Raw genomic sequence first — 15,349 nt, forward strand, 5'->3', positions numbered from 1 at the left:
TTTTCAGGTTCTGGACAACTACTAAATCCCAGTGGAACACAAGTGATCTTGAGAAAGCTACCTTGTTTAATTACTTAAAACAGATCATATAAATTTGATTCTAGAAGCCTTGATTTTGATTATAAGAAACTCATTTAACTGGCTTTTGGGAACCTACCTATGATATGCATCAGAAGCAGAGGTCAGCAGTTATCGAGAAAATGCAAACTCCAGGCAATCGAGAGGATATGAGGCTGAGGCCAAAAGAAGTAATAAAAGTTGAACTCTAAGGTAGCCAATGTTTCCAGTTTCTGCTCAAAACTGGAGAAAAGCCAGGACGACAAAAAAGCAGGAGCAGCAACCTTCTTGTCTTAGTTTTAACTTGACTTTGGTGGTAGAAGACAGAACACACATCCTTAAATTTGTTTGAAAATTCTGTTCCAATTGATGTTTTTGTTTTCTTTCTTTCCATTATGACCTGTAGTATTGTATTCTGATAAGGCATTCATTTTCTTGGAAACTACATTTTTAATTGATTGCATTCTGTCCATTTTTAAAAAGTTTTGATCACCTAAGTTATTTTAATGAAGACTTGTTTTATATATACTGATCATTTTTTCCTGTCTTAATTTTCATGAACAGTTCTAAAAATGACACATTTCATCAATTATAATTCATAGTTCTTCATATTTATGGCACCTCTATTGCAAATTTATAATCACTGTTTACAGTCATTGCTTACCTCAAGCTCCTGAGCTCAGATAGCTCTCAAACAGCAAAAGATCAAGTATTCTTCTATGACAAATGCCAGAGAAGGCATTTGAAAGCCATGATTATCTCAGGAATAGAATCTAATCCCACCCAACAAAAGTCTAAGTTCTTAACCAAATTATGTGGTTCTATCTTCACAGACATGTGGGCTACATTAAGTCATACAGATGATTTTCACACTGCCATAGCACAATTATAAGCCCAATACAGAGACCCTAGGATTGATTATATATTAATAGCAGAGGAACAGTATTATATTTTCCTGATTTTTGTAGCAGAGATTGCCTTCTCAGGAAAGTAAACCTGAAAGCATAAAACATGATTTTCCATCACTGCTTATGCTTATAACTGGCTATAACTAATTCTTCATTATTTTTTTCCAAAAAATTTTCAGTTGAGTAGTATAAGCAGTATTCATGGAAAGTGTGATTTTTTTTTTAAAGATTTTATTTATTTATTCATGAGAGACACACAGAGAGAAAGAAAGAGAGAGGCAGAGACACAAGCAGAGGGAGAAGCAGGCTTCATGCAGGGAGCCTGATGTGGGACTTGATCCCAGGTCTCCAGGATCACACCCTGGGCTGAAGGCAGCGCTAAACCGCTGAGCCACCCAGGGATCCCCATGGGAAGTGTGATCTTACTGTGTTATTTTTACATTGAAAACAACTCTTAACAACTCTACAAAACCCAAGGAATTAGGCCATACATTTGTACCTTCTTTTTAGATAAGCAACTATAATATATGACTACACAGGTAACAGACTAGTTATCCTCAAGTGTGGAACTGGAACTTAGATTTTTTTCTTCAGTTTATAACCCTTCCCAGTAAGTATTAAAACCAAATGTTCAATCTTGGCCTTGAAAAATTGTTCATCATGATATCTTAATGAAACTTTACTTTATTTTAAGATTTTATTTATTTATTTATTCATGAGAGACATAGAGAGGCAAAGACACTGCAGAGGGAGAAGCAGAGGGAGAAGCAGGCTCCCCCTGCTGAGCAGGGAGCGCCACATGGAGCTTGAACCCAGGACCCCAGGATCACGACCCACGCTGACCCAAGCCAAAAGTAGACACTCAACCACTGAGTCACCCAGGCATCCCATGAAACTTAACTCTTTCGTCTCCTCTCAGACAAACCTTATTATGTCAGCAATTTTTTTTCCACCTCTAATTCCAAATGTTGAAATTGGCTGATCACAATGCCTACATATCATTCTGGATTTTTCATGCATATCTCATTTCTTTAATCATAAGCCAGCAAGACTTCAGTTTTTTCAGATCTTCCACAGAAACTAAAAGCTGGTGTCAGAGACTATTTAGACAACTAAAAGGATACAATTAACTCATTTTACATGTCACATATAGTACACCAACAAAACTGGGATTCAGAGTTTTGTGTGAGTGAGCCATACTTCTAATTGCTTGTTTCAACAACAATATTTTTTGTACTTGGTTGGCATTTTTTGGCCTTTGTGACACATATTCCTGGAGGGCAAGAAACAGGCTTCCAAACTCTTTAGAAGCTCTTAAGAAACCCTAGTTTAATACAATGCATATTTCTTGAAGTGGTCATGCCCAAAAAACAAAAACAGGAATGAAAGTTATTCAGTTTTTCATAGCTCAGGCCCCTACAAAGAACGGCATATATTTTTTAGGAAAGAGGTCTAGTGCCTAAAAGCTCTGCCTCATATCTGTAGCACTCTGAAGAAGCAAAAGTTTTTTTGGCAAAAAGAAATAAGATTCTTTGGATTCACTACAAAAAGTTGTTAAGCTACTGGTAAAAACACAAGTTTTATGTCTATAAAACTGTAAAACGAAGAAAGGAAAAAAATACCATTTGCAACTTCTACAATCACCTTTGATGTTTATTAATAGTGCTTTTCACTTATCAGGAACATACCTTTTCCCACTCTGAGTTGGTACTTTCTATAGCTAGGGAGAGGATATCTTGAAATGCTTTCTGTATGCAGGCCTTTAGTTTTTCAAAATATTGTGCAGATACCCATTTTGAAGAACAAGTTGAAATGAGATCCAAGAGTTGCTTGTCCTCTGAACCACTGACATGTTCCTTTTGGGTGTCCTTCAAGAGAAATTCAAGTATACTGAGGATGTCTTCCTCATACTGATAGATTTCCAGTTGGATCCGCCTGGCTTCCTGCATGGCCCATTCTCTACGACTCTGGTCTAGACATGTTTGCAATTCTGTCTCCTTCTGAAGAAGTAGTTCAGTTTTTTGTTTCACAAAGTCTTCTTTGGCTGCTGCAAGTACCTCATTAATTTTATTTCGATGATCATCTAAAAATTGCCGGTAATCTTGCTCATTTTGTTCCTGAATTCTGTGGATTTCTTCTTGCTTTTCTTTGTTCCATTCACTCCGGGCCTTCGCCAGCTCAGCCCTGACAACCACAGGGACTTCCTCGTTCTTTAACTCAAGCTCTCTCTGAAGAGAATGAATCTTCTCTTCCAATTCTTTTCCAGGTATTCCACTTTTTTTCATATTTTCAAGCTCGCTTTTCCATTTCTCTTTAGCTTCAGAAATAGCATATGATATCTAAAAGATATAATGATGTACATTTAAAATCTTTAGGATGTCCTCATGAATTAAAAAATAAAAGTAACTATTTGGGATAAGACATTGCTCCTAAAATATACTTATACTATACTCAAAGATCCTTTCCTTCACTGTTTTTAAAATACTTCATTTATTTATTTGAGAGAGGGAGAGAAAGAGCAGGAGGAGGGGCAGAGGTAGAGGGACAAGCAAACTCTCCTTGCTGAGCAGGGAGCCCCAACATGGTGCTTGAACCTAGGACCCCGGGATCATGACAGAACTGAAAACAGATGCTTAACTGACTGAGCCACCCAGATACCTGTCTTTCCTTCACTTTAAATCACCTAATATATTTTATGACTTATATTATTTAGAAAACACAGAAAGAAACACTTTTTTGTATTTATTGTCTTCACTTACATAAGGAGCAGATTAGATAATGACCTAGAGTCACTTTTTATAAATTCAAAAAAGTTACAAGGATTTAAGTGTTAAAAGAAGAGGGCACTCCAAAAGTTTGGCCTAGAAAGTGGTGATTGCTAGAAATCAATTCTATCTATCTATCTATCTATCTATCTATCTATCCATCCATCCATCTATCCCTCCCTCCCTCCCTAGCTCCCTCCCTCCACCTATTCTAGTTGTTGAAATAGGGTATCTATTTCCTGAATCTTCAGGTATTATATAATCTTAGCAAACATCAACTACAAAAATTCTTAAACATGTTATACGGCTTTATTCAATAATGCATTCCTGAATAGTTGAACATAAATCAAAATTTTCAAATTGTATTTTAAATTTACCATCTAAGATGAGCTTGTAAAATTCTTTTGCTACCAGCAGAATGATTGAGTAGCGATGTGAAACATGTTTAAAGAGTGCTGTTTGGGAAAACAGTCTTGTCACAGTGGATCCTGGAAATCATTACCAGGTAACTTGGTGGAGGTGGCATATCCCATGGAATTTGGATGACCTGCTGACCTCACCAAAAGTGTGCATCCTCTCACATGAAGTTGTACAAAGCAAATCTGACAGCATTAATCGAGTCAGTGGTTCCTGATAGTTTCCACACATTAGATCACCCAAGAAGCCTTTAAAAATCCTAATACCCAGGCCACACTCTGTACCATTAAAACATTAAAGCCTGGGGGATGGGAGCTAGGCAATAGTAGTTTTTTTTTTTTTTTTTAACAGATCCTCAGGTTTTTCTAATGTTTTCTAATGCAGCAAAGTTTAGGAACTTTGACACTTCCGGACTTCAGAAAAACTGGCTTTAAATTTTTATAGATCTTGATGGATCACTCTCATCTTACAAGAATTCTCCAGCCAATGCTATGTAACTGGCCCTTGCTCACCTTTTTTGGTTTGGAGGAGGGATCCACAAAATGTTAACGTTACGTTCTGTGGCTGAATAATTATTTAGAATGGTGCTACTCAAACTCTACTGTGCTCTAAAAAACCAGCAGTGTGTATCACCTAGAAGCCTGTTAGAAATGCAAATTCTCAAGATTCACTGCAGGCCCACCAAATCAGCATCTCTAGGAATAAAGCCCAGGAATCTGCTTTAACAAACTCTCTACAAATCTCATGCTTGCTAAAGTTTGAGAAGTAACACATTGTCCTCTCATTTTTTTTTCCTAAAGATTTTATTTATTTATTCATGAGAGACAGAGAGAGAGAGAGAGAGGCATAGACACAGGCAGAGGGAGAAGCAGGAAGCCCAATGTAGAACTTGATCCTGGGACTCCAGGATCACACCCTGGGCTGAAGGCAGACACTCAACTGCTGAGCCACCCAGGCGTCCCTGTCCTCTCATTTCTGTATTTCTGCATCCACATACATTTGGGTCTCCTATGTTCTTAAGGAAAGGTCTCTTGACTACTTTATTTTCTATATCCTACCCAACTTAATTATTCTTGACTTCTGAGGTCTGAGACACATGCACATTACCACATTATTTCCTCTTTCTCTTAAATTTCCTTCTGAAATATTTCAGCATACTAAAAAAGTATAGAGAATAATGCAATGAACCCACATAATATCACGTAACTTAAGGAAAATGTTAAAATAGTTTACTTAGGCTGAATTATTTCCTTAAGTAATCTGTGGAATAAGATCATGAATATGACATATGAATGATTCAATGTCTATTACACACTTTTTTTCCCCCAAAATGGTTGTAATATTGTGAGAACAGTATATATCTGACACTGCAATCTATTATAGTGTTTGTATTACAATTAGGAAGAGAGATTTTACACATACGGCAGAAAAGAGCACCTTAAGTTTGTTATTTGGACTTCTCATGAAGACTGTATGTCCATATTCTTGGTGTACTTATCCATAGATTCTTGTTTTTCTCATAAATTTGTATTGTTTTTCTTATATATTAATATTAATGTTTCTCATATTTAGTTCATTTATTTTGCTTATTTTTATTATCCTGTCACTTTTTTTTATTACAAAAGCAAATGTGTTAAATGTTTGTACCTGTTTTATCCTCTTCATCTATCTTTGCTACTTTTTCCGTTGTCCCAAAATTAAGTTATTATGGTATAGATCTGAAATATTCAATTTCCTTTTTTTATACTTTCATTTAAAAATGTTTAACTTTGGGGATCCCTGGGTGGCTCAGCGGTTTAGCGCCTGCCTTTGGCCCAGGGCGCGGTCCTGGAGTCCCGGGATCGAGTCCCACGTCAGGCTCCTGGCATGGAGCCTGCTTCTCCCTCCTCCTGTGTCTCTGCCTCTCTTGCACTCTCTCTCTCTCTCTCTCTCTCTCTCTGTGCCTATCATAAATAAATAAATAAATAAATCTTTAAAAAAAATGTTTAAATTCTTTTGGGGGAGCAGGGGGGCAGAAAAGCAAAGTTTACTGAGTGATAGTACAAAGCTCCAGAAGAGGGAAGGGACCCTACTAGAGAGTTGCCCTAAAAATGTTTAACATATATATATATATATATATATATATATATATATATATATTTTTTTTTTTTTTTTTTTTTTTTTAAGATTTTTTTCAGAGGGAGAGAAAGGGAGAGCCAGGGACAGAGAGCATGAACAGGGTGGAGGGGCAGAGAGAAAGGAACAAGTAGATTCCCTCTGAGCATGGAGCCCCATGCGGGACTCAATCCTGGAACCCCAGGATCATGACCAGAGTTGAAGGCAGATGCTTAACCAACCGAGCTACCCAGACACCCCAAAATGTTTTCTTGATCAATTTAGACTTTCTTGTGATGTATGTGTGGGTAATCTTAATTTTTCCAAAGTGCTATCTGGCTATCATAAGACTACTTATTATGGAATAACTCCTTATCCCCTTGTTTTGAAACATTTAAGCTTTTACTCATAGTTGGGCCTATCTCTGAAGTCTATATAATACAGAATGAAAAAGAATTCTATTTTTGTGACTCAACACTGAATTGTCGCTTTCCAACATATTCTATTATGTGTTAGGGCTGGACTACTATTTCTTTTCCAGAACATTTAAAAAATTTCTAGTCCTTTCCAAGTAAATTTTAGTACTATTGTGTCAAATTTCAAAACCATGTTCAGTTTATTGGCATCTTGATTAGAATTGGTTTACTCTAATAAATTGTAAGAATGCAAATGATTACATTTCTGGTCAAACAACATGACATATCTGGAAAGGAGAGTTGGCTATTTTCCAAGGAGATTATAAGACAACTGACAGAGCATAGGAAACAAAGCATATGAAAGAAAATGGACAGCTATTAATAAACAGATAAACACCTGTTCTGAATTTCTTCTATAGATAAGGCAAGATCAAATGGGATTTAGTTTTACAGTTAAGGTTACCTTCCTGATTACGAGTTTCAAGACTCTAAAATACATTCTTTCTCCCTCAACATCTTGATGATGAGAACAGACACCATCAGCTAGGCTCTGAGCTAATGCTTAACATGCCTGACTGTATTTAATCCTTCTATAACACTGTGAGTAGATACAAATTCCTGGGGTGAAGATGAGAGGTCAGGAAAGAGGCCTTCTTGAAGCTTCTTTCCAGAGAGTGCTTACCCGTCTGGCCACAGTGATGTCTTGTTGTTCTTCCCACTTCTTCTGTTCTGCTCTTACACGTGCTTTATACTCTGCAAGATCAGGCATTTCTTCCAGCCATCGATGACGAGCATTTTGTACAGCTGTTTCTACCTGCAATTGGGTATTGCAAGAGAAGGAGGTAAAGTAAGGTATAAACTTTCAGAAGGATCCCATATGCAAATAGCAACTATGATTTCATGTGCATTTTATACTGTATTGCACTACATTAGGTACACTGACTTCAAGTACTCCACCTTATCCCAAACAGTGGATTCTAATCCTTCTGTTCTAAACCTCTCATACTGTTCCATGCAAATGCCACCACAGGAAGTAGGAATCTGTAAACATTTGATGGCCAATACTATTATTGGAAAGCTTCCTACAAAGTAACGATTGTCATTTCCAACAAACTCCTATTTATCTTGAGAAAAAGGAGAAGACATGCAGGAATGCTGCTTGGAGTCAGCGGCTGTCCAATCAGCACACTCACCATATCCACAGACTTCATGCCTTACCTATAAACACATTAACACATGCCAGCATGCACCAATATAGTTTATAGCCTTGTACCTAGCAAGTTTTCCTACTATCTTGAGTTTGCAACTAAAGAATGAGGGTGATACATCAATTCGGGAAAAAATTTAAGACCTGATGAATTACGAAGGCAATCTGGTTGTAAATCTGTCATGAGTTACCACAAGATCATTTATTAAATAATCTTTCCTTATTTCCTTATTTTGAAATACACACAGACACATACATATCTATATCCATACAAACATACAAAACCAAAATTGACATAAGGGGCTGAATTGCTTTGGAAAATGCTAATAAATACATTTAGAGGTAAAATCTGGGAGTCAAAAATACAGGGAAGAGATAAAGCTCCTATAGAAGTTTATATTCTTTAAAAAGTTATTATAAATATTTCCTTCTGGGCAGCCCCAGTGGCCCAGCAGTTTAGCGCCGCTTTCAGCCCGGGGTTTGATCCTGGAGACCCAGGATCGAGTCCCACATCAGGTTCCCTGCATGGAGCCTGCTTCTCCCTCTGCTTGTGTCTCTGCCTCTCTCTCTTACTCCTCTCTCTCTTTCTCTGCCTCTCTCTCTCTCTGTGTGTCTGTCATGAATGAATAAATAAAATTTTAAATAAATAAATAAATAAATAAATATTTCCTTCCTACTGTATCAGGTTTTTCTTCATAAGATCTATGATTGTATACACCAGAGCAGCACCCATAAATACGTCTCTTTGCCCACAGAACATTTTATTAACTTTGTTCAAACCTTAGCATTACAGAAAATTATTTAACTGACTGAAGATGCCCTCAATTCCATTACATACATTTGTACATACATTACATCCTATACTGTAAGGATTCTGTAAAATCATGTAGAACAATTTTAAAAATAGGCTGAATTCCAAGTATTTACCAAAAGCTAAATATATTTTCTAAAACTTTAGGTATTATCCTAAGATTTTATGTCTAAAATAGTAAATAAAAAATAAATAATATTATAGTAAGGCCCAGGAACCTCTAAGGAACTAAATACCCTGTCAGGTGCTCTGTGAGGTCAAAACTATTTTCAAAATAATATTCAGACCTTATCTTTTTTCACTCCCATTCCTTCATGTGTAAGTAATACAATGCTCCAGAGGCTACATGCTATGTGGTATGTCACTGCTCTGACAGCCAATGGAAAGTGTGCTTCAGTATTTTTGTTTTTAAAAAATTTCTCAGATTCATTTTCCAATAAGTAGACATAACACATACAGAGAAAAGCTTTTTAGAGTCGTAAGTTTTTAAAAGTGTAAAGGCATACTGAAACCAAAAAAATTCAAAACTCACTATAATGATATAGATTTTTAAAAAATTAACTCTTCATTCCATTAATACAGAGCTATACTTTCTCAGTATGACATTTCTTGGAAACCAAGTAACATGCTCCAGTTAAAAATGAGCTAGCTTTCTGAGTGCTTCCAAGGGAAGGCAATGGCACTGCTTTCTGGCAATGTATGGGATTTACAGACAACGTCCCATTTAATGGGGCATGCTTGCAGATTTAACTCTGCAAGTCTCAATGTAATTACCGGGGAATATCTTACTTGCTTTAAGTTTGCTTAATCTAAAATTACCTTAATCTAAAATTACCACTAATTTTAGATTAGTGATTAGTTTATAGTGAAGTATGAACATAGAACATAGTGGAGTATGCTCTATAAAGTTAGATACGAAGATTCACAGTGAAATTATGGTTCATTCCATTATAAAACCACCACCTTTAACCTCAAGCATCCTAATGCTTAGACTGAACTCAATGGGGCAGTCTGAAAACTTAAAGAATACACAGAAAAAACAAGGAATAACAGAAACATAATGAAGAAAATTTTAGTAACAACCTAAGAGGTTCTCTATCCTAGAATGCACAAAATTTTTAAAATATAAAGTTATGAACAAGTTCAATGGTACCATTTTACATGTTTTCATTAGTAGGCAGTTTCAATAATTTTACTATAATAAGCCATAATATTACCTGTTTGGCAATATTTTCACAATATTTGAGTTCTAATTCAACCTCAAGTTTCTTCAACTCCCCACTGATAGCTGTTTCTTTTTCTTGCTCTAAATCTTGCCGGATCCTTCGCTTCTGTTCTTCTATCATGACTGTCATCTCTTTCTTAGAAATAACATCTGCGGTGGTTACTTGGTCAGTTTGGCTGCAACAATCTGAGGTCTTCTTTTTCATTGCCTTTATAGTTTGATCCAGCTTAGACTGCCACTCCTTTTCAAGCTGTTGAATAAGTTCTTGTTTGATCTGTTTTCAGAAGAAAAATCATATGAAAAGAAAAAATATTCAAATAAGCAAAAACTGGAATTAATAGCTAGCCAAAAGAGCAACCACAGCTGTGTTTGAAAACCATCTAGACATTGTTGTAGTAATTCCATGAGATTTAGAAACTTAGTCAATGAAAATATATTCTCAAGTAAATCCTGAAAGTTACTGTTGGACCCTATATATGTGACATAAATGACATGGAAGATTTGAGTATACTGCATAAGGTTAGGCTATCTTGTTCTCAAGATGCAACCTTCTGGAAGCTTTGACTTTGCCACTACAAAGATGGCATGATTTTTTTTTTCTTATGAAGAAAACTTCTATTATGTTTTTTCCATCAACACCAGGCTTTCCACAAAGCAGGCACTGGGTTAAGTCTAATTAATGAACTTAAAACTGAATAATCTAAAAAAATAGTTTTACTTACTTGAACAAGTTAGAAACTTATTTGTTATGATATTAAATTCTACTGAGTCAACTGTGCATTCAAGAAGAGGGAGGCAGCATTATTAGAATAATATCTTAATGATAACTTTCTACTTTCAACAGTGTACTGGAATGGATCCAAGCAGTCTGTCTTAGGCAAAACTATGAAACAGCAAAACTTGCTTTTCCCTTTTCCTGTTTTCCACCTTCTGGGTATCCGGAGTTCTCAAACTGCTTCCCTGGCTACCACAATCCCAGGCTGCTGTATTGCTGCAATTGAAATGGCAACCTTGTGTAACAGTTTATGCTTTCCTGATAGTCTCACAAAAACATTACCAATTCAGATTGGTATTTTTTTTCATTACTAAAGACAAAATGTTTTATCAAAACTAGCTGAAGAATTATCAAATAGTAATTGTCAAGTGTCAGATAAAATTTAATAATTTGAACTATTCATATAACATTCTCTATGTACTCTAGAAATCCAGTTGATCTGAAAACTCTAATAAAGTTCTACTCAGGGATCCAATAACCTATAACAGTTTCCATCTGAAAATTTTTAAAGCGGTTCTCTGGAGGTTCCACCGAGATGCAACGAGAAATAACACACTGAAGTCCACAAGACATAATGCTAAAAGAAGTATACACTTCACATACCTATTGACATTCAAAAGAGAGCTTTTGTCCCTTTACCATTAGTTCTGATTCATGACTACCTGGTTGTCTGGATTTTTTCTGGTTCACACCTGACCCGGCTTATTTTGGTCTGAATTGCCATCTGATACCTTTCCACCAATGGCACATGCCAAAAAGATGCTATCTATTTTTTTTCAATGTTGTATGATGTTGGAAACTGGTGACTGAAGAACCCATTTCCTCACAATCTGGTCATGGAAACCATAGTTGTACTAATGCTATAGGGCAGTCTCAATTACATGGCTGAGAAAGTTGTTCAGGATCATATCATATATCACTGTTACTTTCTGTTGACTTTAGAAGGAATCTTCAAATTGTCTTATCTGTGTATATCTATCCTTCAGGAGTTGTTCCATATGTATCCACGTTTCCTTTTGACCCACAGCAGAACACTGCTACTAATTTTCTGTTTGTTTGTGCATAGGTAGATTTACTACATAATAAGCCAGCCAAAATTTAACTATAACAGAACTAAACTAAAACAGCAAACATCTATTATTTCTTATCAATCTCTGGGTCAGCTGGGTGGTGGTTCTGACCTAAGTCAACACTGTTGATCTCTGCAGGCAGTTGAGGTACATGATCTATAATATAGTTTCATTCACATGTCTGGGGGTTAGCTCGATATCTGCTAGAAAGTTGACTTGGTCACAATGTGTCATCACTCAGCAGGGTATCCCAGATCATTCACACAGTGGTGGTCACTGCATTTTTCAGAGCATCAAGCTTGTATGCCCCAATGCATAAATGCTTTTTAAGGCTCTTTTTACGTAATGTTTACTAACATCTCAGTGGCCAGAGCCAATCATGTGGCCAAGATCAGATTCAAGGTGTGAGAAACAGACCACCTCTTACTGAGAATAGCTACAAACTCATACTACAATACTAGTGCATGCATTCACTGATGGGAAGAACGTGCAGCCATTTTTGCAATCTACCACAGTGGGGAAAACCTTGCTTACCTCTCTTTATAGAAGTAACAGATTTATCAAGCACAGGGATTTGCCATTTGAACATACTGGAGGTATATCTAACTTTAAAAGTTTTATCATTAAAAGGAAGTACATTTTTGGATAGTTTTAAAATATTTAAGCTTGATTTGCATGCCCCAGAAAGCAAAAGAACTCTAAGGACAGACTCAGCATGTATTACAACCATATAAATGAGCCTTAAGGTGTATAGAAGTGAAATTATGAATGGGAATACTGCCCACTTTTGCCTTGTCTGAAAATTCATGACCTCCAATGATTATTAATACACAGGCTGAAGAGTTCTGTGTATGTGACCTTTTCCCATTCTCTGAACAAGCCAGGCAAAAATGTAAGCAAAGTTCTATGTGTCAATAAAAGTTCTAAAACATGGAATTCAGCCCCTACTTAACCCACAGCCTGACTCAATAAGCATTTCAGAAAAGAGCACATACAGAACAGGAAAATACACCCCAGGCCTCTCAGGGTTGCCTATCTTATGAATTCTGTATCCAGACTAAGTTACTGACCCGAAAGCCAATTGCAGGGAAAATGGTTTATGTCCTGCAAAAAAGGACTACTCTGAAAGTTCCCTAGCTTGCTTGCTTGAGTTTAGAAAGATTCTTCTATTGTGTGCGTGTGAAACATTACCTAGGAAAACAGATTGGTATATCTTTGCCTACCTCTAGAGGATATGAAAAGATTAAATAAATTCTCTTAAATTTAAAGTTCTGTTCTGACTGGCTTATAAAGATTAGTAAGTTTTATAATGGGTTTATGTAAGTCTAAATAAAAAACTAAAGTATTTCCAGAGAAGGAAGGAATTATATATACTTCTAATGTGGTAAGTACTCTGGCCCTTTCAATAAGGGTGGATATAACTACAAAGGGCTAGCACAAAGCAGTGTTGCAGGGTGATAAGTCTTCTGTACCTTCATCATTCTATACATGCATTAAATCCTATGTTAAAAAAGTGTAGAACGCCACAACAAATGAAAAAAGTCAATTTCATTACATGACAATTAAAAATTTTTAAAGAAAAAAAATATATCCTGTAAGCTGTTTTGGAAGGGCCAAATAGTAATATTAACTTTTCTTCTGTCCTTGTGTACAAGCATTCATGAGCCAACATCGTAGAGCTGTTACTTGCAAGTGACCAATTTATGTGATCCAATTTTATAGTTAAATTGATTCTTTAGAAGTAAAAGAAAATATTCCTGAAAAGAATGACCTCTTTGAGAGAATTGCTCTTTTGTTCTTGTTAATTTATATATTTATAAAGAAAGAATCACAGTAGAGATCTATTTCAATTTTTTTAAACATTACTAAAAGCTAAGTCCTTAATTTCTAAGTAATTTAAGATCCCTCCTAACTTTTAAACTGCCAGCTCTAACTAAAATAGCTCTTTAGAAGCTCTTTTTCCATTAGATGATATGTATACATGACATGTTTTTCTATTCAAAAATAATCAAAATATTAAATGAGCTGAATTCCTCATCTGCTCTTTACTATTCTTTTTAAGTCTGTAGTAGCAATAGCCTGCTTTTATATAACTTTGTTCAGGAGCGCGTGGCTGGCTCAGGTAGTTAAGCATCTGCCTTCAGCTCAGGTTGTGATCTGTGGGGTCCTGGGATCCAGCCTTGAGTCAGGCTCCCTGCTCAGTGGGGAATCTGCCTCTCTCCCCCACTTGTACTCTCTCCTGCTATCACTATCTCTCTTTCTCTCAAAAAATAAAGTCTTTAAAGATATATATAGAACTTTGTTCAGAAAAGCCTCTGTATAGAACGTTCACTCAAGCCTTTAAAAATATTTTCTAATCTTGACGCAGGTGGCTTTCAAATTGTGGTCTGTCGGCTGGTCCAAAGTGGAAGGGAAAGTCAGACATGTGTCTGGATGAGACTCTGGCCAGGACAGGGAAGAAAAGAGGGATGACTGTTTACATGTGATTTTACTTCTGGACACTCACCAACAGCAACTTGGATTCGGGCAGGAGGAGGGAGTACAGCTTCCCTAAAAATGAGAACTTCCCTGGAAGAGGTCACATTAACAGTGTGACCTTGCTCTCCATGGCTCCATACCACCACCTTCCTTGTCATAAGTCCCAAGTTCAAATTCCTGCCCTTCCCCCCAGAAGAATAAAATGACACTTAGGTACTGAGAGAGAAATGGGTCGGAGAAAAATGTTTCAGAGCCAATGTTGTATGCAGTGCTCACAGGACTAGGAGGTTCATCTGCAGCCAACAAATGATTGCAAAATGAGGATCCCTGGGTTTCAGACTCACAGTGACCCAGGTCCACTCTTGTTTATTCATTCATTCATTCATTCATTCATTCACTTGTTCATTCATTCGTTCATTCATTCATTTATTTTTTAACCCAGTTTTGGCTCTTAGAATAAAGACATAAGGAAGAATCATTTTCTTCTATATGGATGTCATTTTCTACTAAGATTTTAGTAATCATCTCAAGATTTCTATGCTTTATGAGCTATATTGGTGTGATACAGCCAAAAGTAAAGGGACTTACTTCTATGTATGCCTTCCGCATGTCACAAAAGAATAAGTGTACTGGTTTCCATGACAACAGTGAAGCCAGAGGAATGAGATGGAGCAAACATAACATGAACTTTTCCCATACCTTCTGCTCCTGCGCCTGTTGCTCCTTTTCAATGGTCTTCCTGAGAGCTGATTCCAGATCATCCTTCTCTCTGCACACTTCCAGATAACATTCTTGCACAGCAGCCATCTCCTTATTCATCTTATCTAACTCAGACCTTGAATACACAAAACCAGCAGCTAAATGACCACAAAAAAATATAAGGGCTGCAAAATAATTTTTCTCTCAACTACAAAACAGGAGAACGCTGTCTCTACAGCTTAAAGGATAGTTATACTCTCTTGTTCTCACCTAAGTTGCAAGCGAGCCCCCTCGTAAACTTCAAAGAGCTGCTGCTTCTCCAAAGCATGCTTTGCTAACAGGCTTTCACGTATTTGGGCTTTCATGGCTTCATGGTGCTGCTGGTAAGTCCTCTCACATCTAGAAAAAAAGAGAGCAGACAGCAGAA

The 15,349-nt window shown here is 36.6% G+C and overlaps 1 protein-coding gene across 7 annotated transcripts in view; it reads right to left on the reverse strand.

The window, feature by feature from the left end:
- CEP152 (centrosomal protein 152) overlaps nt 1-15,349 on the reverse strand; it is an 88,107-nt gene that overhangs the window by 18,052 nt on the left and 54,706 nt on the right. For all 7 annotated transcript variants that reach the window (XM_072738476.1, XM_025998673.2, XM_072738474.1 and 4 more), the window contains 5 exons: nt 15,193-15,321; nt 14,923-15,058; nt 9,893-10,174; nt 7,340-7,471; nt 2,654-3,304 (listed from right to left, as the gene is read on the reverse strand). In XM_072738476.1, the coding sequence (XP_072594577.1) occupies nt 2,654-3,304; nt 7,340-7,471; nt 9,893-10,174; nt 14,923-15,058; nt 15,193-15,321 (1,330 nt within the window). The remainder of the gene's footprint in view (nt 1-2,653; nt 3,305-7,339; nt 7,472-9,892; nt 10,175-14,922; nt 15,059-15,192; nt 15,322-15,349) is intronic.

Source organism: Vulpes vulpes, chromosome 15, assembly GCF_048418805.1.
Source record: "Vulpes vulpes isolate BD-2025 chromosome 15, VulVul3, whole genome shotgun sequence".
NCBI classification, from domain to species: Eukaryota; Metazoa; Chordata; class Mammalia; order Carnivora; family Canidae; genus Vulpes; species Vulpes vulpes.